General features: G+C 51.0%; 2 protein-coding genes and 1 long non-coding RNA gene across 9 annotated transcripts; 2 read left to right on the top strand and 1 right to left on the bottom strand.

The window, feature by feature from the left end:
• The first annotated feature begins 9,296 nt into the window (after window positions 1-9,296).
• Window positions 9,297-20,974, top strand: ALOX12 (arachidonate 12-lipoxygenase, 12S type). 7 transcript variants are annotated; one of them, XM_089900539.1, is made up of 14 exons: window positions 9,297-9,519; window positions 10,116-10,317; window positions 11,614-11,695; window positions 11,782-11,904; window positions 12,021-12,537; window positions 13,250-13,333; window positions 13,418-13,561; window positions 14,355-14,564; window positions 17,010-17,096; window positions 17,318-17,487; window positions 17,981-18,102; window positions 19,956-20,056; window positions 20,179-20,349; window positions 20,465-20,974. In XM_089900539.1, exons 1-14 carry the CDS (start codon window positions 9,385-9,387, stop codon window positions 20,642-20,644), a joined length of 2,328 nt encoding a protein of 775 aa, XP_089756665.1. In that variant the 5' UTR covers window positions 9,297-9,384; the 3' UTR covers window positions 20,645-20,974. The 7 variants fall into 7 exon arrangements, with proteins under 7 accessions (XP_089756665.1, XP_022451844.2, XP_089756664.1 ...); XM_022596136.3 differs by lacking the exon at window positions 13,250-13,333 and having other exon boundaries at window positions 9,300-9,519; window positions 12,021-12,124; window positions 12,377-12,537; XM_089900538.1 differs by lacking the exon at window positions 9,297-9,519 and adding an exon at window positions 9,527-10,002.
• LOC111185977 (uncharacterized) lies at window positions 19,990-24,338 on the bottom strand. Its single transcript, XR_002647713.3, has 4 exons — window positions 23,767-24,338; window positions 22,454-23,217; window positions 20,282-20,362; window positions 19,990-20,102 (listed from the first exon to the last, which is right to left on the bottom strand). It is a non-coding gene; the product is annotated as an uncharacterized LOC111185977 (long non-coding RNA).
• RNASEK (ribonuclease K) lies at window positions 22,856-24,380 on the top strand. The gene is made up of 3 exons (XM_022596135.2): window positions 22,856-23,086; window positions 23,784-23,860; window positions 24,239-24,380. The coding sequence occupies exons 1-3, from the start codon at window positions 23,009-23,011 to the stop codon at window positions 24,378-24,380; spliced, it is 297 nt and encodes a 98-aa protein (XP_022451843.1). The 5' UTR covers window positions 22,856-23,008.
• The last annotated feature ends 263 nt before the right edge of the window (window positions 24,381-24,643 follow it).

Here is a 24,643-nt window from a genome sequence, read left to right as displayed (position 1 = left end):
GGTAAGACTGAACACAGTAAGACTGACTGAAAATCTGTATGAGAAGCAAGCAAACGGCCCCCATTAATCCTGGGTTGGGTATGAGGGTACTGGGGGTCAAGTTAGCCAGAGAGCAATTTCTGGTGGCAGAAACAACTGCAAAAACTTTTCAGCGGACTTCCCTGTTGGCACAATGGTTAAGAGTCCACCTGCCAATGCAGGGGACATGGGTTCGAGCCCTGGTCTGGGAAGATCCCACATGCCATGGAGCAACTAAGCCCGTGTGCCACAACTACTGAGCCTGTGCTCTAGAGCCCGTGAACTACAACTACTGAGCTAGTGTGCCACAGCTACTGAAGCCCATGCCTAGAGCCTGTGCTCCGCAACAAGAGAAACCACCGCAATGAGAAGGCTGTGCACCACAACAAAGAGTAGCCCCCGCCCCCCGCAACTAGAGAAAGCTGGTGCTCAGCAACAAAGACCCATCGCAGCCAAAAATAATAAATAAATAAATAAATTTATTAAAAAAATTTTTTTCAGAATATATGTAGATGCCTAGTAGTAAGTCTTACAACTGATCCTGTCTTTAAAATTTTAATATTTTGTTGATTGTGGATTTTTTGCATTAATTTTTATTTTTTCAAATATTTCATTAAAATACTATTTACCTTGATTACCGGGTTTTGGAGTGCACCTTAAATGCTGCACCCAAGGTACGTGCCTCACTCACCTCACCCTAGTCCCTGCCCTGGCTACCGCCTTTTCAAACCCTCAGTACAAATCTGTTACATGGAATAGCTTTGGGTTAGTGATCACTTTATTTATTTATTTGTGTGTTTATGTATTTGGCTGCGCCGTGTCTTAATTGCGGCATGCAGGATCTTTTAGTTAGGGCACGTGGGATCTATTCCCTGACCAGGTATGGTACCCAGGCCCCCTGCACTGGGAGCGCAGAGTCTTAAGCACTGGACCACCGGGGAAGTCCCTAGTGATCGCTTTTTTTTTTTTTTTTGCGGTACGCGGGCCCCTCATGTTGTGGCCTCTCCCGTTGCGGAGCACAGGCTCCGGACGCGCAGGCTCAGCGGCCATGGCTCACGGGCCCAGCCGCTCCGCGGCACGTGGGATCTTCCCGGACCGGGGCACAAACCCGTGTCCCCTGCATCGGCAGGCGGACTCTCAACCACTGCACCACCAGGGAAGCCCGTGATTGCTTTTAAATATGGTTCAGCACAGGGTAGAGCAAAGAGCTTCATCAGCAGTAGATAAGACATGAAAATTATCTGGTAATCAGTGTGATTAAGAGATCTGAATACTACAGGATTATAAGGTAAATGTTAGAACAAAGAGTTTAGGCTGGTTTAGGGATGTTGGCAGGGATCCCACAGAAGGAGTAGAATTTGTGTATCCCTTGTACCCTCTGATGAACCCCACAACTCATTTGTCCCTTAACCTTTGTTTCTCTAAGATGGAGTGAGAAGTCCGAGACTCCATGGGTCTGGCCTTGCAGTTCAGTCCTGAAAAGAGAGGCCAGAGGTTGGAGATTGGATCCCTGAGAAACAGAGATTAGCAGTGGGGTCTGCAGGAAGGCCCAGGATTAACCTCTCAACCTCTTTACAGAAATGTTGAGAAGAGCCAGCTTCAGAACAAGTAAATCCAAGTAGTTTCAGGATGTCAATCTCATGGAAAGGGAATCTAGGAGGCCTTTCTTAACACCATGTTTACATAATATGCTAACTGGTAACATACAAGTGTGGGTCCATACCTGTTCTACCACTGATGTTGGGGCGATAAGAACGAGGGAGGGGCTCACGTCAGCCTCTGCCAGACGGAGCCTCAGAATAATGTTCTGGATGATTCCAACCTTTGATTTGTCTTGTATCAGCAACCAAGCAGAGTACTGCTAGGGAAGTCACACCCCAAGTCATGTCTCTCTACCTTTTTTTCTATGATTGCCCCTTTACAAAGCCTTTAAGACACCTTTATTTCCTGATTGCTTTCTGCCCCTACTACATGAGATTTTAATACCTTGGTGTATCTGTTTGTGTATGTGGCCCTTCGAAGGGCCACACACCATTGTAATGTCTACAGTGCTGTGGCCCCACCCCCTGTGAGCATCCATGATCTACAGCCAGTTCCTCCCCACGTTTTCTGGATTTTATTTCTTCCCTCGGGGTCTTCCCCTCAACACTTAACAATCCCATTCTCCGGCATCTCAACTTCTACCTCTCATGGTGCCTACTGGTCACCCATCTCCAGCCATGGCCCCCTCTCTGTTCCCTTCCCGGCCTTATTTCTCGAAGGGCACACCACACTCTGATCTGCATTCTGCCTCTGTCTCTCTACCGAACCTGTTCTCCATAATATCATAAATGAACTCTGCGCCCCTCCCACACACATACTCTTCCACCCAGCAATCCCATGTAAAAGAAATCTTACCAGCACCTGCCTAGGAAATACCAAAACTGAATGCTGTGTTTCACCACAACTCTTTCTAACCAGCCAAAGATTTTAAATGGTTATGAATATTGAGTAACACTGCTATGCCCAATCCTTAGTGAACCTAACTTAAGACTCTCTTGGAATGATGGGACTTGTCTTCACCAACCATGTACAAACCTGTGGACTCTCTCCGGTCTCTCCAGGGTACAAGCTTGCAACTTTTAATCAGCATAAACATTATGAACAGCCCCTTTCTAGCAGTTAGAAATCCCTGACTTATGCCCCTCCGTGAAAGAGTCAGTCAGTGTCTCCCCTGGTGGGTTCTTCTGCCTGACAAGAAAAGACACTCGGCTCTGTGAACTGCTTTTATCTATTCGTTTTATTTTGTTCTTGTTTTTGTTTTTTTTAATTTGGTGGTATTTTATCCTTTGTACCTTTTCTTGGACTCAAACCCATAGAAATAAAACCACCAAGTACATAAGGATATAAATACAAACATGAGGGCTTCCCTGGTGGCGCAGTGGTTGAGAGTCCGCCTGCCGATGCAGGGGACACGGGTTTGTGCCCTGGTCCGGGAAGATCCCACATGCCGCGGAGGGGCTAGGCCCGTGAGCCATGGCCGCTGAGCCTGTGCGTCCAGAGCCTGTGCTCCGCGACAGGAGAGCCACAACAGTGAGAGGCCCGCGTACTGCAAAAAAAAAAAATACAAACATGCCCTCTGTAGCATGTATCATATGTCAGAAAAAGTGGAAACTGAATGATCATCAGCAGAGGAGTGGTTAAAACCACTGTGGAGCACCATGCAGCTGTTAAAAGAACGAGTCCAAGGAATTCCCTCCCTGGGGGTCCAGTAGTTAGGACTCCGAGCTTCCACTGCAGGGTCACAGGTTTGATCCCCGGTCGGGGAACTAAGATCCCACGTGCTGCACAGCACAGCAAAAAAAAAAAAAAAGAAAAAAAAAAGAATGAGTCCAAGGTATAACTACTGAACTACAGAAATGTCCATGAAACAGATCTCTTAAGTGAGAAATGCAAGCTGCAGGGCAAAGTGTACAGTATGGCACAGATTTTTTAAACAACCAGAGCCAGCCACTCCTAGAAGTGTATTCATGATTGAAGATGATTCCATGAACCCACAGAAACTTGAGAAGACTCTTTGGGCTTGACTTGGGATCGGGGTGGCAGAGGTGGGAGGAAGAGTGGGACAGGCAGCAAGGGGGCAAGGATCTGCCAGTTTTCTTCTCTCTGTAGGTACATAGCTCCCTGGGAGCAAACCTTCTTTGACTCTCCTCTGAGCCTTAAGTGTCCCCTCTCCAGCACCCTTTGAGGTCCCACAAAGGCTCTCTCCTTCCCATCACACCCTCCCCATCTCCCACCCCTACCCCAATACTCCCTTGGTCGGCAGAGCTGGTGGATGAGGAGGACGGGGCAAATGGACCTCAAGGGCCCAAGACACTACCTGGTAGGAAAGAGAGTGAGACTGGAATTCTTTTTCACACTGTTTAATATTAAGTAAGTTATCTCTGAGAGACTGAGAAGGTTCTAACAGAGATCCGACAGGAGGAAAGAACCCTAAAGTTCCCGAAAGGGAAGCCTCTGTGAGCAAAGTCATCTGGTCAAATGGCCAGGCTCAATACCAGTGCCTAAAGGTTTAAGGGGCTGAGGCTGGACATGGCCCTGACCCAGGCCCCTGGCACCACAGTCACACTGGAGGACCCTGCCCAAACCTGTGTGAACTAAGACACGGGTCCCCAACTCCTGGGCCATGGGCCAGTACCTGTCCGTGGCCTGTTAGGAACCAGGCCGCACAGCAGGAGGTGAGTGGTGGCTGGGCGAGCTAGCAAAGCTTCATCTCTATTTACAGCCACTCCCCATCGCTCGCATTATCGGCTGAGCTCCGTCTCCTGTCAGATCAGCAACGGCATTAGATTCTCATAGGAGAGCAAACCCTACTGTGAACTGTGCATGCGAGGGATCTAGGTTGTGTGCTCCTTATGAGAATGTAATGCCTGATGACTGACGTGGAGCTGAGGCGGTGATGCTGGCGCTGGAGAGCAGCTGCAAATACAGATTATCCTTAGCAGAGAGGTCTGACTGCACAGAGGCCATAATAAATCAATTGCTTGCAGACTCACTTCAAAACCCTATCAGTAGGGACTTCCCTGGTGGCGCAGTGGTTAAGAATCCGCCTGCCACAGGGATATTAGCTCGGTGCTTTGTGACAGCCTGGAGGGGTGGGATAGGGAGAGTGGGAGGGAGGGAGACGCAAGAGGGAAGAGATATGGGAACATATGTATATGTATAACTGATTCACTTTGTTATAAAGCAGAAACTAACACACCATTGTAAAGCAATTATACCCCAATAAAGATGTTTAAAAAAAAAAAAAAATGCAGGGGACACGGGTTCGAGCCCTGGTCTGGGAAGATCCCACATGCCTCACAGCAACTAAGCCTGTGCGCCACAACTACTGAGTCTGCGCTCTAGAGCCCGTGAGCCACAACTACTGAAGCCCGCATGCCACAGCTACTGAGCCTGCACTCTGGAGCCTGCAAGCCACAACTACTGAAACCCACACACTGCAACGAAGGGTAGACCCCGCTCGCCGCAACTAGAGAAAGCCCGTGTGCAGCAACGAAGACCCAACGCAGCCAAAAATAAATAAAATAAATAAATTTTAAAAAACAAAAAAAACCCTATCAGTGAGTAGCAAGTGAAAACAAGCTCAGGGCTCCCACTGATTCTGCATTATGGTGAGTTGTATAATTATTTCATTATATATTACAATGTAATAATAATAGAAATATAGTGCACAATAAACGTAACGTGCTTGAATCATCCCAAAACCATCTCCCCACCCCGCCACCCCAGTCCGTGGAAAAACTGTCTTCCGGGCTTCCCTGATGGCGCAGTGGTTAAGAGTCCGCCTTCCAATTCAGGGGACACGGGTTCGTGCCCCGGTCCGGGAAGATCCCACATGCCGCAGAGCGGCTGGGCCTGTGAACCATGGCCGCTGAGCCTGCGCGTCCGGAGCCTGTGCCCCGCAATGGGAGAGGCCACAACAGTGAGAGGCCTGCGTACCACAAAAAAAAAAAAAAAGAAAAGAAAAACTGTCTTCCACAAAACCGGTCCCTGGTGCCAAAAAGCTTGGGGACCGCTGAACTAAGAGTTGGGAAGCCCGAGTGTGCATCACTGTTGTGGCCTAGGCAGTGGTCCCCGTGGCACTAGAAAATGACCCATCAGATGGTGTAGGAACAATGTTTCCCTAGTTCCACCAGTGAACAAGAACAGAAGCAAGTAACAGCACTCAGAGCGGGGTCGGGTGGGGAGTGCTGGGCTTCCTGCACATAGGGGCAGGGGGTACTCAAATTACTAAGTGGAAAAACATGTGATATGTCTACCCTGAAATCAGAGCCTATGTTTAGTTTAAAGTTACACAGTTTATAAAGCCGTGTTTGTATGTCCTCAAGGAACAAACACAAATTTCTCTAGCCCCGTGCCAAATATGGGCTCCAAACACTCATATAGCGGGGACAGTGGAGTTATCCTCGAGCCGACCTAAGTCTGAGCCACACTGGCACAGGAGAAAGGAAGGGGGTGAAATTATTCTTGTGTTTAGAACACTTTAACAAGACTTTTCGGCTATGAAATGCAAGGTCCGTCCCCCTCACCCACAGCCCCTGGGGTATAACCTAGTGAGAGAAGCTTTTTTTTTTTTTTTGCGGTACACGGGCCTCTCACTGTTGTGGCCTCTCCCGTTGCGGAGCACAGGCTCCAGACGCGCTCAGCGGCCACGGCTCACGGGCCTAGCCGCTCCACGGCATGTGGGATCTTCCCAGACCGGGGCACGAACCTGTGTCCCCTGTATCGGCAGGCGGACTCTCAACCACTGCACCACCAGGGAAGCCCAACCTAGTGAGAGAAGCTTTGATCAAGAAGTTGAATCTGGGACTTCCCTGGTGGTACAGTGGTTAAGACTCCATGCTTCCACTGTAGGGGGCACAGGTTCAATCCCTGGTTGGGGAACTAAGATCCTGCATACTGCAGGGCACGGCCAGAAAAAAAAAAAAAAAAAAGCTATTAAATTATTCTGCAAAGAGAGGTCATGGGAATGTGGGATGAAAAACAGGGCCCTGGAAGTATAGAAGAAGAGAGTCTAGCTTTGGGGTGTACACTGGGCTTCCCTACTGCAAAGGGCCCAGCAAAACCCCGCCCCTGGTCCTTCCTGTGGTAAACAGAAGAACAAAATGGTAATTGTATAGACCAATAAACATTTTAAAATAAGAGGCTTAATTCTCCCTGTTGAAAATAAGAGACTTCTCCCACCACCCCTTTCTTAGAGCACTAACTTTAGAAAACTTGTAAGCTCTTTCTCTGCCTCTTTGAAATGTCTGTAAGTCTTTTTAGAAGCTAAATCAGCCTCGTGCAGCTTTAGGATCCAGGGATGTCTCTCCCAAGGCCCTAGGAGCCATCTCTTCAAAATGGAAATATTAGGAGAGAGAGCACCCCTATCTCCCAGTTCCTATGGGAGGGTAGGATCCTAACTGAGGTGGGCTCCTTGCTCCAAGTTGCAAAACTACCTCCTGTCATAAAGATACTTTGTTTTTCCTGCAATTAAGCCTATTAATAACACAAAGGATCACCAATTACCGTAAAGTTAGGATGAACCTGTGTGACAAATGGTGCTCTCAAGCCTCTTACTTGAGGACTAGTTACTGTTTATCTTGAGAACATGCGTGTAATGGCTGTATCTGTTTGGCTCTATAACAGGGCGGGATACCTTATCTCTACAATCTCTTAGCAGATGGCCTGTGACGCACATCACATTCTGGTAATGCTTATTCAAATATAAAACTGTTTTCTTTCCTCCACTACCTTTGTGGAGAGGTTTTCCTGGGTTGGGAAATTTTGTTTTTAATTATATTCCCCAACATAATGCATGTGCTTAAAAAGGAAAAAAAAAAGTGGGAAGGTCTTGAGATGTAAGACCCCTAAATGGGACGGACATGGAAAACCAGTGGGGAGAGACAGAGGAATTTCTAAGCGTGACGCTGACATTCAACTGAAAATTGTTTCCAAAATGTAAATAATAGCATAATAGCAGCATATACATACAGAGACTACTGTCAGGCATCGTTCTAAGTGTTTTACACATTAACTTAATTAGCTATGTAGTAGTTTGGATTACTGCTCTTAATTATTCACGCCCCACCCTGCCTCTGAGAACTCTCCAGTGGGCAGAAAAGGTATCACGGAACAGCAGACAAGCAGGCTGAAGTTTGGACTGGTTTTGGAAGTAGGTATGATGCAAACTCTCTTTTCTAGCTAAAAGTGACCCTTGAAGGGCATGTGTGGAAAGGCCAGATTCAGCTACTCCGTAAGATGGGAATGTGAGCCACTCTATTTGGATATTACAGGATACCCCAAACTGGAGGACACTGGGGGCCAGCATATGGCAGACACCAGCCCTGAGCACTGAGGATGTAGTAAGCAGGAGTGGGCCCAGAAGATAAGAAGGGGAAGGGCACTCAGTAAGGATCAGACACTTCCGTAAGGTTTGCAGGCTGGGAGGCAGGACTGGAATCCCTCATTCCCACCAATGACCAACATGTCAAGTCATTTTTGAGGGTCTGGCTCAAGAAAGCAGAATTTACCTTGCCCTGGCCTAGCCCAGCTGCCAAACACATCCACTGTGAGCCAGATGCTTAGAATGACTTGGGTCAAGAAGACCTGGAGAGGGACCTGCAAGAGGCTTCCTGGGTGGGTGGTAAAGCCTGAGCCCTGAATCATCCTTCTGACATTTACAAAGTCCTTAACCAGCACTGGCCCCACCGCTGCTCCCTGGTTTCCTGCCCTGAGTGCCACAAAGGACCAGGAAATAGTGGAGGGGGGGGAGGAGGGGCAGTGAGCAGTACAAAGACAAGAGGGAAGACGAAAGAAGTAGAACTTCATGACTAATAAAATCTTTACACCTAATTTTTTAGAAGGAAATTGAATTCTGGTGGGGAAAGCAGGCACCACGGTCAGTGAGGCCGGAATAAAAATTTACCTGGAACCTACAGAAGGGAAAGAGGCTGCATTCATTTGGAAGGGACAAAGTCCATGGTAACTGCCCACAGATGCTGGGTCCCCTAAGTGACTCCATACTGCAGCCTAACACCTGGTCCCTAACATTCTCATCAGCCACTATGAAGGTTGGACAAAAGGAGGCTTTCACTGCCCTGCCTCAGTTGGGCCTCCCTCAGTATCTGGTGTGCCCAGGGTCCTAATCCAGCCATGTTTGATATGAGGCTGGGGGTGGAGGTGAGGGGGCAAGTCTTTCAGCTGTTACTTTTCCAGGTTTTAGGCAGCCTGGGGCACCTCTGGTCATTTAATGAAGGACTGGGCTCAAATGAGGTATAAATCAGGAACTGAAGACTTACTGGGCTGCACTGGGTCCAGAGCAGGACATTCCACATGGGCCCAGCACAGCCTAGCAGGCCGGCCTTCCAGGGCTCAGCCCATGGTCTTTCCCGGGTCCCAGCCCAGAAAAGCTGAGGCTTTCTCCTGCGTTTGGAAGACTGACTCACCCCCTCTTCCTCCTAGCTCTCCTAAAGGCCGGGAGACCTCAGGAAGTGTCCTCATCCTGCTGCCTTCAACCCCGAGGCGCCTGGCCCCAGGCCTCCCCCGGAGGTTCAGAGAAACCCCGGGCGCCTCCATGCTCTCGGCCTCACCCAGGCGGAGGCCCCTTCATCGCCCCACAGCTCCACTCGGCCCGGGAGGGACGGCCCTTCCCCGCAACCGGCTCAGCGGCTCGCAGGTTCGGGCTAGTCTGGGGCGGGGACTGGGAGCATCTGAAAGTGGTGAGGAGGGCGGGGACGCGGGCCCCTCTTTAAAGGCCCGGGACCTGAGGCGCCTCGATACCGGCCGGCGACCCCGAGAAGCGCGCCCCATCCGGCTCCCTTCGCCTAAGCCGCCGGGGCTGCCATGGGCCGCTACCGCATCCGCGTAGCCACCGGGGCCGCACTCTTCGCCGGGTCGCACGACCGCGTGCAGCTGTGGCTGGTCGGGGCGCGCGGGGAGACGGAGCTGGAGCTGCAGCTGTTGCCGGCGCGGGGCCAGGTCAGCGGGCGGAGCGGGGACAGACCCCGGCCGGGACGCGGGAGGCCGGCGAGGGGCGGGATCCGAGGGCGAAACGACTGCGGAACCGTGCCTGCTGGGACTTCCAGGTGTTGGGACGCCCGGGCGGCTGGGCCAGGAGAGGATCGGGAGCCAGGACCCGGGCTGAGCGCATACCCCTTCTCCCTTCCCGCCGGCCCTGGTCCTCGCAGCCTCCAGCTCCTTCTCCAAATGACCCCAGGCCAGTGTCAATATAGGATCAGAAGTCAAATGGGACGCTCCTAGGAATGAGGGAGCGGGGAGAGCTCAGTCAAAGGACCGATGAAGGTGCTGATACTCAGACATCAATTCAAGACACTGCGGGCCACGCGCCACGCTCCCTCTTCCTCCCGGTGCGATGGGGCGTCAGACACACCGCGCAGATGTCCGGAGGAGGGAACGAGGGAGGCTGTCTTTGGAGGCCTTGTCAACGGAGCCTCCACAAAGGTCCCCTCCTCTCCTGTCCCTACCGCACCTCTGACCCCCCAACCCCACCCCCGGCAGGCAAAACGGCCTCTCCTGGGACCCTGCTACTAAGTCTCCGGGTTCTGGTCCCACAGGAGGAGGAGTTTGAGCATGACATTCCCGAGGACTTGGGACCACTGCAGTTCGTGAAGCTGCGCAAACACCACTCCCTGGTGGACAACGCATGGTTCTGCGACCACATCACGGTGCAGGGCCCTGTAGCCTTCCAGGAGGCCACCTTCCCGTGCTACCGCTGGGTGCAGGCCGACAGCGTGCTGTGCCTGCCCGAGGGCACCGGTGAGGGGCAGTGTCGGGAGAGGGGATGCAGGGCCTGGGGAACTGCTGGGGAAGGGGTGGGGGAGGGCTGCGGAGGGTCAGAGGGCCTTGATGAAAGTGAGTGTTCAGCAGGTTAAGTGTGGAGAAGACAGGACATTGGAAAAAAGTTATAAAGTACCAAATTTATACACAGAATAAAAAAGGCTGCAAGTGGGGCTGGGCAGGGACATAAGTGATGTGCAGATCCCATCCTCCAAGAAGATGAGGACACGGGATGGGAGCTGCCGCAATGATGGGAAACAGGAACAAGTTAGGGCAGGGACAAGTTAGGGCAGGGCAGGTAAGGGTAGCACATGGAGTAGGGGATGGGGGTGACCCCTAAGAGGAGGCAGCTAAGGGAAACAATAAGCAATATGACTTGGAGAGCTGATTTGGTTGGGAAAACATGGAAGAAAACCACGAGGGAGAGGGTGCACACTGACAGGTGGGTGGGAATGAACGAGGACAGCAAATACATAATTTGTTACCATGGGAAATAAGAAAGATGATTACAGAGGCAAATGAGGGCAAGGGCAATTAAGGATGGAAACACGAAATACATCACTTTGAGACAGGTGAGTGTAAATGCGGATAAGAACAGGAACAAGTTGATAATATAGACTCTGATGGTAAATCTCAGAAGAGTGAAGTCAGGGAAAGAAAGCAAACAGCTGTTCCTAAAGCCTTTTGAGGACAGTTGAGGTGTGGTAGGTGAGGGTCAGGAGATGAGAAATTAACCAAAGCAATATATAGTAGAAAATAGGTATGGGCATATGAGTGATTGAGATTTTATCACCTTTTTTTTTTTGGCCACGCCGCATGGCTCGTGGGATCTTAGTTCCCTGACCAGGGATTGAACCTGTGTCCCCCCCGCCCCCCACCCCGGCACAGTGGAAGCACAGAGTCTTAACCACTGGACCACCAGGGAATTCCCAAGATTTTATCACCTTACTTAAGGTGATTTTTTCCAACCATAGATACTGATGAAATAGCATCAGGTGGGGAAAGACGAGTTAAGGGACGAGAAAGGGTGTCAAACATGAGATTGTTGTCTCAAGACAAGAGACGAGGGTTGAGATTAGCAAAACCCAGAGTGCAAAGTTGGCAATGATAAGATAAATGTGTCTCAGGAATCAATGGAGTGAGGCAAGGCCAGAGATAAAAGCAACAGAGCTTGACTGAACACATGGCCTATGATGGCGGAAAGGAAGATGAGGACGAGCAGAGGAGAGCACAGGACCACACAAACCGTGGCCAATTGTCTTAATGTCTCCCCAGCCCGCCTGGCAGGAAACAACGCATTGGACGTGTTCCAGAAACATCGAGAGAAGGAACTGAAAGAAAGACGTCAGATATACTGGTGACCACCCACCTACAGGGCCTCTCAGTGGTAGCCCCCGTCACTGACCTGGACACCCTCCCTGAAGCCTTGTCCCCATCTCCTAGCTGGGCCACATGGAAGGAAGGGTTACCCCTGACAATAGCTGCGGGCTGTGAGGAGGATCTACCTGCCAATATGAGATTCCATGAGGAAAAGAGGCTGGACTTTGAGTGGACACTGAAGGCAGGGTGAGAACAGGCCTGGAGCTCAGAGTGGCGAAAGGGCTGGGAGATCCAAAAACGGTGGTCAATGGTGAGCGGCTGAGGGACTGGCAAATGGGTTCATGGCTCGATTCCTGTCCTAGGGCTCTGGAGATGGTCCTCAAACATGCTTACACCCTCCTGAGCTCCTGGAACCGCTTTGAGGATTTTGATCACATCTTCTGGGGCCAGAAGAATACCCTGGCTGGTCAGTGGTTCCCAGGTCTCTATAACCCCTTGATGGCCCCTTTTGATGACCCGACCTTCACACTCCACAGCCCCTCACGAGACCTCCCAGATGAGAATATATTGTGCTGGGTCATTTCTCAGAGGCCCCAGATGAAAAGGCAGGGGCTGGATATGGGATGGTCATGTGCCTGGATCACTGGGGTAGGGCCTGGAGGAGGGACATCCCGGCTGTGTAAACATCCTCCTCCTACACTCCACCCCGACCCCACAGAGAAGGTTCGCCAGCGTTGGCAGGACGATGAATTGTTTGGCTACCAGTTCCTCAATGGCACCAATCCCATGCTGTTGAGACGCTGCACCTCTCTGCCCTCCCGGCTAGTGCTGCCCTCGGGGATGGAGGAGCTACGGACCCAGCTGGAGAAAGAACTCCAGGTACCCCTCCCACCCTGTGTTGTTCTCTCCTTGGCAGTGTGGCCAGAAGTAGTGAAGGGCAGGGACCAAAGATGAGTCAAGGAAGGGAGGCTGTGGTAACCTACAGACCCTTGGTCCAGACTCCAGTGCTAGAAAAACCTAGAGGTGATAAAGTATGTAGGGAAAATTATGAGAGGCTCCCGGTGTAGAGGGGAAACAGGGTAGATTCCCAGGGTGCAGATGGGGCCAGAGGTGTCAGCAGGGACAATGACATTCCCTGGCTGACGTCAGTGCTCTGGACAGCAGTGTTCATGGGCAGGGAGAAGGGTAGAAAATGTGCCATCAGATGGGGAGAACTGCGGGGGTTACTTGGGTTTGGAAGAGGTGAGCTACATGTGAGGAGGACGAGCGAGGCAGGATGTGAGCATGCCGTGTGCATGTATGCACGTGTGCACGTGTGCGCTGGACTCTGCGGCAGGGCTGGGCAGGGGAGCCTCTGTGGATTACTTGGCAGAGAAGGTGAGTTTTAGGGAGTGAAAGAGCATTTGCTGAGCTGGTGACAGCTAAACACAGGTGTTCAGATCATCGAGGGATAGTGGGGAAGAGACCTGGCCATCTCGACAAGGGGACAGCTTGCACACGGGACTGAGCAGGCCTGGTTCTAAAATCAGATCTGCCACCACACATCCCTGGGCAAGATGTCTACCCTCACTAGGCTGTTTCTTCACTTAAGATGAGAGGAATCGGGCCAGATGCTCTGGTTCTGCCGATAGGACTCTGCAACCGACATAGGATGATGGCAAGAATTCAGATAAACGTCTTGAATGTCTTCCCCCTTTGCCCTGGCCCTCTCGGGTTAGACTTCGAACTCTAATGATGGATACATTCCTCCTTTTCCCAGAACAGTTCCCTGTTTGAAGCTGATTTCATTCTCCTGGATGGAATTCCAGCCAATGTGATCCGAGGAGAGAAGCAGTACCTGGCTGCCCCCCTCGTCATGCTGAAGATGGACACCAGTGGGAAGCTGCTACCCATGGTCATCCAGGTGGGGCGCCCTCGGCATCCGCCTCCCAACACTGCTTTCTGTTCACCTCCGCCTCTGCTCCCAAGGAACCAGCCCCTGGCTCTTGACTCCCAAACTCCATCCTCACACAGTGAGACATGTTCTCGTGTCACTCCGCTTAAAGCCTGGTTTCTCCTGACTCACCCAACTGGCAGGACTTGTTCAAGAGTCATAATGGCCTTTTGGAGTTCTCGTCCTATACCCGATGGTTCTCTAACTTTAGTGTGTATCAGAATCACCTAGACAGCTTGTTAAAACACAGCTTGCTGGGTCCCAGCATGAGACTTTCCAATTCAGTAGGTCTGGGATGGGGACTGAGAATTTGCAGTTCTAACAAGTTCCAAAGCGATGCGGATGCTGCTAGCTTGGGAACATACTCTGAGAATCGCTATTTAATCTCTCAGTCCCCTCTCTTTTCTCCCACTGGTCTTAATAGTTAGTTAACAAATACTGTCAATTATCTCCCACACCCAGCTTCCCCTTCCATCCCCCACCATAACTCAGACCCCCATCACGTTTCTCCCAGACCACTGCCAGGATCTCCTCCCTGGACTCCCTGCTTCAGACTCCCCTGCATTCAACCCGACGACCATGGTGCTCGCACAGTGCCACAGCTAGTGAGAGGCAGGGTGGGAGAGGCCTCATTCCTCCTCCTAGATTATACCTCCTGGACGCGATAATCGTACTTACTCATCTGTTTCCCCAAGACTGCTGGCCGTAATGTCACACATAAAGTAGGAGTTCAATGAAGGCTTAACTTCTCTTTTTCTCCCAGATCCAGTCTCCCAGCCCCAGCTCTCCGACCCCACCACTGTTCCTGCCCTCAGATCCTCCACTTGCCTGGCTCCTGGCAAAGTCCTGGGTCCGAAATTCAGATTTCCAACTGCACCAGCTCCAATACCATCTGCTGAACACCCACCTGCTGGCTGAGGTCATTGCTGTGGCCACCATGAGGTGCCTCCCGGGGCTGCACCCGGTCTTCAAGGTACAACCTCTACCCTCCATGTCCCCCTTCACTCAGACCCTAGAGAAAGGAAACAGCCCAGTATCAAACGATATTGCAGCAGCAAAACAAAATTTTTATCACTCTGTGAAAGAAAGAGGTGAGAACAGAAGGAAGACTGCATCAATATTTTGAGACTTGTGGTTTAATTAAGTCAAGTCACTTAAGGTTTCTTCAGGACATATTACTAAGGAAACCCTCTGAAATTCTCAGAGATCTGACAATCTAGCAATGGGCCTAGAGTACAGCTGGAATATTGCTAGTAAAACAAAAGCCTTGATCCTGCCTTAGGAGATTTACGATTTAGCCAGAATGACAAGTGGTGCCCATAAGAACTACCCAGAGAACAACAGCTGGATCTAGAATCTGAAACCACAAGAGACAGCGATAAACACTAGAGTACTGATGGAGTATGTTCCACCCCAACTGAGTTTGCTAAGTAGGAGCAGGTCAAGAGGCAAGGAGAGCGGCACAGCAGAATCAGAATTGGGGAAGGGAGGGCATAGTAGCTGCGGCAAGCCTGGATATCAGACCGGAGACAGAAAGGTCAGAGGTCTAAGCTCCTGCAACACCCAGAAGCCCAAGGGTGGGTATTGCAGACTGACCTAGAAATCCTGTCATTTTATGAAAGAGTGAGCTCAGCATCTATTGCTCAGCAGAAGGCAGTGACATAAGGCTTGTGCTTGAGTAAAAATGTCCTCAAAATCTTGATGACACTTTAGATATAGGGAACAAGACAGAGAAGGGATGAACCTGATACAAGCTTATGAACCAGAGCAATTGTCAGAAACAGGGAAGCCAGGAGAGAAGCCAGTTGGGAAGCAAAAATGAGGTTCAGTTTGAGGTACAGGGAGTCATAAATGTTGGTAGGACATGCAAGTGAGCACCTGGCAAGGAGAACGACTGAACTGTGTTTCAGCCGGGGGCCTCGCCCGACCCCCAAGCCTGGCCAACAGTGGCTGTGGCCTCTCCGAGTCTGGGGTGACACAGACAAGATGGAGACCAGTGTGATGGGCAGCATCTTGGATTTTACTGATCTCACGGTGCTCCTGCACCACCGTCTCCTGCTCACCCTGAAGAGGCTAAGCCTCTAGGCACACTGAAAATCCCCCTTTACGAGTTCAGCCCTCTGCCCAACTATCTCCATGCCCACAGCGACGTCATGGCAAACAGCTGCATCGTTATCAGTACACACAGGAGAGCCAGGCCAGCAATGTCCCAGAGGTGACCTGCACAGGCTGTGGTTTCGGACTGCCGGGGTCTGAAGCCTGAATCCTGACCTCTGTGCTTCCCAGACGTGAGCTCAGTGTCCTCAGGTCTAAATGGGGATGACAGGAGGCCCATCATGGGGTTGCTGAAGGCTGAAACGACCTAATAGTGTGACACAGGCTAAAAGCTAGAAAAAATTAGTTCTTGCAATGATTTGTTAAGAGTTGTTTGTCCCAAGGTATCTCTGCTCCTCATGTGGACTGTGGGCTTTCCATGACACTCAGCACCTTTCACGAACTTTGTGAAAAGTTTCAGTCCAATGTGAGCTGCTTTGACCTCCTGGCACCAGAGTTATCTCTGCCTCACACCCTGTGTCCAGCAACAGCTCAGATAAATACCAATGCTACGTGAAACCTGTACATAAACTGGGTGTAAATGAAGACAAAATAGTCTGAGATAAAAAGAAATGCATGTGAGGATGAGATGGCCGTTTTTAATAGCTAAGGAAAAGCCATTTCTTGAAAAGCTATAAAGTATAGACGGGACCTCACTGCCTAATTGGGGGTGGGGGGAGATTTGACGACAGCCGCTCTGCTGCTTACATACGTGGCTCAGTATGGCTCCTCTATCTCCCTAAGGGAACCCACCCCCCAAAAAACCAACAGTGAAGCGACCAGGGGGTGGAGGCGTGGCTTTGGTAAGGAGTAGAGAGGCTAATTTAAGCTGTGAGGTTGTAAGTGACAGAGTATAAAAGCAAATTAAAAGGGGCTGATTCTCAAAGGCCACCTACACCCCAGGTGGAAATCATAAAGATAAGCGATAACAGCTAGTATCTAAGGGCTTCTGTGTGGACTAAAAACTCTTCATACATCACTCCCATAAGCATCACCACAGCCTCCTGAGACAAAAGACCCTATTATCACCCGCTGTTGACAGGCGAGGGGCTAGACAGGAGATAGACAGGTCAGCACTTAGAAGGTCTGGTACCTTGGATGAGTATCAAAGTGAGCGCTGAAGTGTAGAGTGAAACCCAGGTCAGTCTGGCTCCAGAGCCTGACTCACAGGGGCAAAAAGATCACGAGAGTGAGTGATCACAGAAGCAGGAAGAGAGGAGCCTGTCAAGGGAGGAAAGCATCAAGAGTAGCCTCCATGCTGCCTACAAGGAAGGACCCAAGCATGTCCTCCATAAACCACCCCCTCTAATCTCCCCCATCCCAGCTCCTGATCCCACACATCCGCTACACGATGGAAATCAACACCCGGGCACGGACCCAACTCCTCTCAGACGGAGGTATATTTGATAAGGTAAGGAGGGGATGGGGCATGGGGCTGCCTCACCGTCTGACTCTCTACGATTTCCTGCCACTTTCAAGATCCCAGACCAACCTGGGTGAATGTCCTGACCCTTAAACCCATGAGCCTGTCCCTTTATATCTACGTCTCTAAATGTGAAAATGCCACACCTGAACCCCTTATATACTGTGTGCTGGCTTCCTCCTCAAGGCCTCGCATCTCTCTTGTCCCAGGCAGTGAGCACCGGTGGAGGGGGCCACGTGCACTTGCTCCGCCGGGCCCTGGCTCAGCTGACCTACTGCTCCCTCTGTCCTCCCAACAACCTGGCTGACCGCGGCCTGCTGGGAATCCCGGGTGCTCTCTATGCCTGCGATGCTTTACGGCTCTGGGAGATCACTGCCCGGTGGGTGAGACGGGGAGCCGAGAAATGCGGCAGGGGAGAGGGCGAGTGGGGCTCTGGCCTGAGGTCAGCATGGGGCAAAAGGAACCTGAAAACAAGAAGGTCCAGACAAGAGGAGCAAAGGACTGGATCCTGGGGAGAGATGAGGAAGCGTGAGTCAGTGCGTTACGGCCTGAGAAGGAGAAGGCTGGGGACAGAGAACCTACGTTGGGAAAGCTGTGGACTGGGAGGCGAAGGGATCTGGAAAAATCAGGGGTTTTGTCAGGGAGAATGGCTGTCAACCATGTATAGGGATTCCTAGAACTAATGACCCACGTGTCCTTCCTCTCTAGACTAGTTTGTAGAAAGAGTTGGGAATGACCCAAAAGGCAGGTCTTGAAGAATCTATACTCAGACATATTGAGAGTCAGCTGGGCAGAGACCATGGAAAAGTGCAGGGGTCAAAGGCCGAAGCTTTCTCATCTCAAGGAGCTCACCTCCCTTCTCCCCTGGACAGCTACGTGGAGGGGATCATCCACCTTTTCTACCACGGGGATGACGTCGTGAGAGGGGACCCTGAGCTGCAGGCCTGGTGTCGGGAGATCACTGAGGTGGGGCTGTGCCAGGCCCAGAACCGAGGTGAGAGCCCTCCCCAGGGACAGGAGCTCCTTGGACACTCTGCCCAAGCAGAGTCTGGGTTCAGGACCCCAACCCCTCATGCCACCCCCTCTCCCTCCACATGTCAAACATCTGAATCCCATTCCCACCTCCTAAGACTCAGGACAATTCTAGATACCCCAGGATCATCCTCCGCAGAGACCCTGGCCATCAACCTTTACTTCCACCCCATCCCCTAACCTGCCACAGCATGTGACGCCACAGGGCCAGAACCTGAGCCAGCAAGGGATCTGCCCAGGCCCTGCTGAGGCTCACGTTCTCTCCTCATGCTTGTCTATTCCTACTTGAGGATATAAATGGGAAGATTCTTCCACCAAAGCCCGTAATGACCCCTTCTGTTCTCCTTCTTCTCCTCCTGCTTGCTACTGTCCAGCACACGCATAGAAAGTCCAGGCCTACTGCACGCTGACCACAGTGCAAGGTCATTTCTAGATGCAAACACAGTGCTCTGCGCGCTTTGGCTCAACCCTGAACTCGGTGCCCTGCCCCTTGGGGCTCACATTTCTTTGGCCAATCCAGCCTCTCCCCACTGCTGCTAGGATCCAGCCACCGTCTTTAGGACCCCAACTGCATTCTAACCTCTGGGGAAGAAACAGCCTTTCTTGAGCTCTTCCTAGATTCCTCCTCCTCTTTCTCTCACACGTGGGCCAGCCTGGACTCTGCTCCAAATTGTCCTTGCGTCCCCGCCCCTCATACTTTGCACCAACATCTCTGCCTCTGTGGGACAACTACAAACATTTGCTGGGGAGCCGCTATGGCCGGCCTCTGAGGGTGCCGTGAGCAGTAACACAACACCCACCCTCTGGAGGGAGCGTCTCCCTAGGGAATCTGTGTCTGCACTACCCCCTTCCAGGACCAAACTTTCTCTAGTACATCTCGGTATGTCCCTTGGGCTCCACGTGCTACCAGGAGACCCCTCCTCTCCCTGGCCATCTTTTCCCCAACCAGTATCCACCTTTGGAAAATGAAAATAAACATCCACATGTGAACTTTAACCTCCACTAAGTGCCTCTCATTCTCTCTTCCTCCACTGTCCTTCAGTTCTCATAGCTCACCTTCGCCTCACTTTCCCAACAGACTCTTTGGAGAAAGTGTGCTAAAAACGGCCTGAGATTAGCAGTCAGGAACCCAAGTTCAAGATCAGCCTCTGCCTTCTCCCAATTATGCAGTCCTGACAAGCAGTTTAATCTCCTTGTCTTTGGTTTTTGTTTTTTTTTTTAATCTACAAAAGGGAAGTGATTACATTTGTTCCACTTAACTGACAGGATTTCTGGGTCTCTGAACCCCCCACCTCCACTGTGAATTGAATGGCCTGACATACTCTTTGCGGAAAGCCTCTCTTGGCTATGACCCTATAAATCTATGACTTCGCTTATCCTTCACATTATAATTCAGACACTTGTAATTCCCTACCTGGGAATAGGAGGAAGCATCCCTAAATTCTCAGCCACTTTTTGAGGCAGAGGATTTTTGACCACTCAGAACTTTTCAGCCCCCAACCCTTCCAAAATAACAATACTTATTATTTATTGAGAACTTGTTCCACACCAGGTGATTATCTCATTTATAAAATAGGTATCATCTACACTTTACAGGTCAAGAGGTTGAGGTTCAGAGAAGTTAAGTAATTGGCCTAAGGTAACCCAACTATATTACTTGAATCTGAATTGAAATCCATGTCTGATGCAAATATATTTGAATAAATGAACTAAACAAACAACAATCAATTCCAAAATGTAGACATCCCAAGTCTTCGGCCTTTATTTCTCTCTTCTCAGACTGTAGCCTCTAAATCCTGTTTCTTTCCTGCCCAGGTTTCCCCATCTCCTTCCAGTCCCAGAATCAACTCTGCCATTTCCTTACCATGTGTGTCTTCACGTGCACTGCTCAGCATGAGGCCATCAACCAGGGCCAGGTATGGAGAGCTGAAAGCCCAGGTCCTTGAAGGCAAGTGTCTGGACCTTGGGATGCCCAAGGGAGAGATGGGGGTTCAAACCGTAAGTACCAGGATCCTAGGGTTGCAGTTTCTTCCCCCAGCTGGACTGGTATGCCTGGGTCCCTAATGCCCCATGCACAATGCGGATGCCCCCACCTACCACCAAGGAAGATGTGACAATGGCCACGGTGATGGGCTCACTACCTGATGTCCGACAGGCCTGTCTTCAAATGGTCGTCACATGGCATCTGGGGCGCCGCCAGCCAGACATGGTAAGAGAGGACCCTGGTGAAAGGGAAATGACAGTTGGAAGGGAAACAGAAGAGTGAAGGGCTAGGCTCTAGGTGTGTCTGACTCAAAACTGACTGATCCTTTGTTCTTTCTTAGGTGCCTCTGGGGCGTCACAAAGAAAGGTATTTCTCAGACCCCAAGGCCAAGTCTATACTAAACCAATTCCAAACAGATCTGGAAAACTTGGAAAGGGAGATTACAGCCCGGAATGAGCAACTTGACCTGCCCTATGAATACCTAAAGCCCAGCCTCATCGAGAACAGCATCACTATCTGAGCTCTGGGACACCCCCACCGGGAAGACTGCAGATCAGCTCTGGGACTGACAGTTCCATATTGAGTTTCATGGTTTCCTAGTCTCTGCTGCAGAGGCTCTATTTCCTCCCCCAATTAAACCCCCTACATCTGCATCCCATGAGCCCAAGGGCCTTTACTTTTCTGTAAAGGGCCTGATAATATGTTAGGCTTTGTAGGCCACACAGTCCGTCACAGTAACTCAACTCTCCTATTGTAGCACGGAAGCAGCCACAGGCACCGTGTGGTGTTCCAATAAAAACTTTTTGTGTTTTGCTGTGTTCCAATAAAACTTTATTTACAGAGAGTGAAATATGAACTTCCTGTGTCACAAAACATCCTCCTTTTGGTCTAGTCAACCATTTTAAAATGCAAAAACACAGAACAAAACCCTGTGCTTCGCTACAGGGATGTGCACAGGCTGCAGGCTGGATTTGGCCCTGGATTTGGGGCAGTACCTGCACAACGGTACCCTGCCGTAGCCTGAGGCACTGACCTTACTTGCAAAACATCCAGAGAATGGTGGGGTGGGTGGGGAGGGTGAGGAAGATTTCTTGGAGAAATCGACTACCTCAACTAATTCTCCTTTCCCAGGAGCTTGACTTCATGCCTGGCCAACTTAAAAATTCCTGACTCTTCTTTGGCAACTTTGTCTCCACCCCTGTGTCTCCTATTCACACACCTACCCCAAAAGTCCCTGAATGAGAATGGTGCCCCTAAGGCAAAATAAAAACTTTCACCCCCAAATGGCTTCCTTCCAAACAGTCTCAAACAAAAGAGACAGGAGGGCTTCCCTGGTGGCGCAGTGGTTGAGAGTCCGCCTGCCGATGCAGGGGACACGGGCTCGTGCCCCGGTCCGGGAAGATCCCACATGCCGCGGAGCGGCTGGGCCCGTGAGCCATGATGGCCGCTGAGCCTGCGCGTCCAGAGCCTGTGCTCCGCAACGGGAGAGGCCGCAACAGTGAGAGGACCGCGTGCCGCAAAAAAAAAAAAAAGAAACACGAAATAATGTCTCAAGGCCACTATCCCAGGCTCTTCAGTACTCTGGGGTCTCTAAGTGTTTCCCAGGTTCCAAGTTCTCTTTCACGACCCTTTTAAGAACAATCTACACAAAATAAATGGAAAAATACCACAAAGTTACGCTAACCACTGACAGTATTTGTCTGGTTCTGGGGTCTTGGGATCAAAGTGACCCCTCTCAATTACGCCATGACCACTGTCCTCACTAGAATAGGTACAACATACTCAGTGCAAAACTGTGTTCTTCAAACACCACTATTTCCCTGAATAATTATTACAAATCTGTTTTTCACCAGTGAGGTATACAAACTTTTTCTTTGGAGGGTATGATCCATTCATATTTTTTAAATCTTGTACTCTACCTTGTTCAAAGGACCTATGATCAGTTTCCTTGGTTTACGGTAGGGAAGAAAATTGACATTTGTGTGTACTTATTCCTTTCTCCAGCACATTTGGCAGGGCCACTCACCTTAACAGCTTGTTCATTGAATCTGCTTTCCTTGGACTTTTCCTAACGCCCATATTTTTCCTGGATTTGGCAACCACAACTCTTCAGTATTTCGTGTTTGGTAACAAAACGTTACTTAAGTATATCCAATGCCAAGAACCCTCAGCAATTTTAAAGCGTTCTAGCCAGAACAGCACGCTTGGGCTCGGGAAGGGGCTCTATGTCTTCTTTTACTGTGTCAGAGTGTCTATTTTAAAGGGTAAGGATGAGTAGAGAGGAGATAGAGGCGTTCTCTCTCGGTGTAAATCTCTATGTCTCACTTACCACGTCTCCATCACAGGATACCACCCGAGACTAAGGTATCTGAGAGAAAAATGACATAATTTCAATCCTCGGCTGCTGAGAGCGCATCGCCAAGGTTACCAGGAGCTCCGCCAGAGATAATAGCTTTCCTGAGGCCGGGCTACCATTTCTTCCTCGTCACGTGACTTGCCAGACTTGGTCACATGATATACTGGCTCCTCCCATTCCAAACTGGAGAGGGGGGAAATCCAAGAAACCGGAGAACTTTGCTCCTGCAATACTCGCACCCCAGCTACATATGGGTCAATAAGGGATTCCCGAGGGGCCGCTACGATTTCAGAAACACCGCCCTTTCCCGCCGAAGTCCGAGAGGACCCGGAGGCGCCAGCGTTCTCCGCCTGCTGCCCGCCAGCCCGATGGTTGGGCCCGGAAGCCACGCCCCCTCAGTCGCTCTCCCTGCTCTCGGTCCTCCGCGAGCCCCCAAGTCCAGCTCTCTTCCCCCCCCCGCTCATCGGGGCTTCCTCTCACCGCCTTCCTATCTGGCCCACATCTAGGCGATCCCCGACTCCCTTCTTCATGGCGTCGCTTCTGTGCTGTGGGCCCAAGCTGGCCGCCTGCGGCATCGTCCTCAGCGCCTGGGGAGTGATCATGTTGGTGAGGGGACTGCCCTGTGACAACCGGAGAGGAGAGGGCCTGAGGGGCCCGGGTGTTGGAGGGCTGGAAGGCTAGGAGACACCAGGCGTTTTAAAGCAGCAGACAGGCCGGAGGGGGTGGTTGATTAGCCGCTGGCTGGAGAACGAGACAGAACTGAATTGAGAAATGGGGAATTGGAAGGGAGAGGGGGAGCTGAAGCTTGGAATGGGCCCCGGGGCTGGTCAATTTGGAGTACCCTCAAGGTAAGAGGAAGAAGAGCTACGTTCTTGAGAGATCCTTGAGCTGAATGGAGGGCAGTGGGGAAAGGGAGAACTTGTTCCCGAAATGGATAGCTGGGCCTTGTTTCCCGAGGACTCTACCCGACCCACTTCAGGAAGAAGTAATATGGAGAAGTGCCGATTCCCTTTGACCCCCTCCTCCCTGTCCCGTGATAATGACGCCTCCGGAGAGGATGATAATCTGGTTCCTGGTTGCTCATTATTCCTAACCCTTGCCCCAGCCAAGTCTTCTCTATGTCACCATTCATGCCCTGTTCCGGATGACTGGAGTCCAAATCCGGCAACAGCCATCCCTAATCCCAGCTCATTCTGGTAATTCCCATACCCAGATGTTGTGGCAACATTCGAAGTGGGAGGAGTTCAGGCAGTGACCAGGTCAGGTGCCTGAGTTCAACAACCTACCCTTTCCCTTTTTGCAGATAATGCTCGGAATCTTTTTCAATGTCCATTCCGCTGTGCTCATTGAAGACGTTCCCTTAACGGAGAAAGATTTTGAGTAAGTGGAGAGGCGTGGGAAGTGGTCAGAATCATGGGCGGGGAATTGCAGGAGGCTGGATGCTTGGGGCCCAGAGGCTAGGGAACTGGCTCCTCTGTTTAGCGCACAGGAGCAGTCTTGGGAGTCAGACCCCAGCGGCCATCCTAAACCCACCGCTTTAGGTGTGGCTTCTTTAGGTATTTTCCTTGATTTCTCTGTGCCTCCTCCACCTATGCAAAGTGTATGCTATAACAGAACTCACCCCATAGGGTTATGAAGATTAAGATAATACACGTAAAAGCGTTTAGAACGGTTACCCGGCACATAGTAAGTGCTCTGTAAATGTTGCCTGCTGTTAATAATGTTTCCGATATTTCTCTGCCTAATCCCCACCCCTAGGAATGGCCCCCAGAACATATACAACCTTTACGAGCAAGTCAGCTACAACTGTTTCATCGCCGCGGGCCTTTACCTCCTCCTCGGAGGCTTCTCTTTCTGCCAAGTTCGGCTCAATAAGCGCAAGGAATACATGGTGCGCTAGAGCACCGTCGCGTTCCCCCTCTCCAGCCCCCTCCTCTATTTAAAGACTCTCCCCACCCAGTCACACCCGCCCCACCCCCAGTCTGGCGCCCTCTGCGGACTGGGTTTCCCTGGCGATAGACCGAATCCCTTGTTCTTCAACCTCTGGCGCCCGGCTCCAGTGGAGGGAGGTCGGGGCTGGCCGTTCCCTGCCCCTCCGGCCCCCTCGCCTTGTCTCGTTACACAATAAAGAGAAACTGCTCTCTTAAGCCTCGTGTGTGTGCA

This window comes from Delphinapterus leucas, chromosome 19 (assembly GCF_059928025.1).
Source record: "Delphinapterus leucas isolate spDelLeu-1000000601 "Yukka" chromosome 19, BTC_Dleu_Yukka2, whole genome shotgun sequence".
Taxonomy (NCBI): Eukaryota; Metazoa; Chordata; class Mammalia; order Artiodactyla; family Monodontidae; genus Delphinapterus; species Delphinapterus leucas.
This window is presented reverse-complemented; position numbering and strand designations above follow the sequence as displayed.

Bases quoted from the DNA above. Each gene is read 5' to 3' on its own strand.
- RNASEK (XM_022596135.2), top strand. From the start codon at position 23,009: ATGGCGTCGCTTCTGTGCTGTGGGCCCAAGCTGGCCGCCTGCGGCATC. The intron at 23,087-23,783 runs GTGAGGGGACTG...CCCTTTTTGCAG, and splicing joins CCTGGGGAGTGATCATGTTG to ATAATGCTCGGAATCTTTTT. The intron at 23,861-24,238 runs GTAAGTGGAGAG...CCCCACCCCTAG, and splicing joins TTAACGGAGAAAGATTTTGA to GAATGGCCCCCAGAACATAT.
- ALOX12 (XM_089900537.1), top strand. From the start codon at position 9,939: ATGTCCGGAGGAGGGAACGAGGGAGGCTGTCTTTGGAGGCCTTGTCAA. The intron at 12,538-13,249 runs GTACCCCTCCCA...TCTTCACTTAAG, and splicing joins AGCTGGAGAAAGAACTCCAG to ATGAGAGGAATCGGGCCAGA. The intron at 17,488-17,980 runs GTGGGTGAGACG...TCCCCTGGACAG, and splicing joins CTCTGGGAGATCACTGCCCG to CTACGTGGAGGGGATCATCC.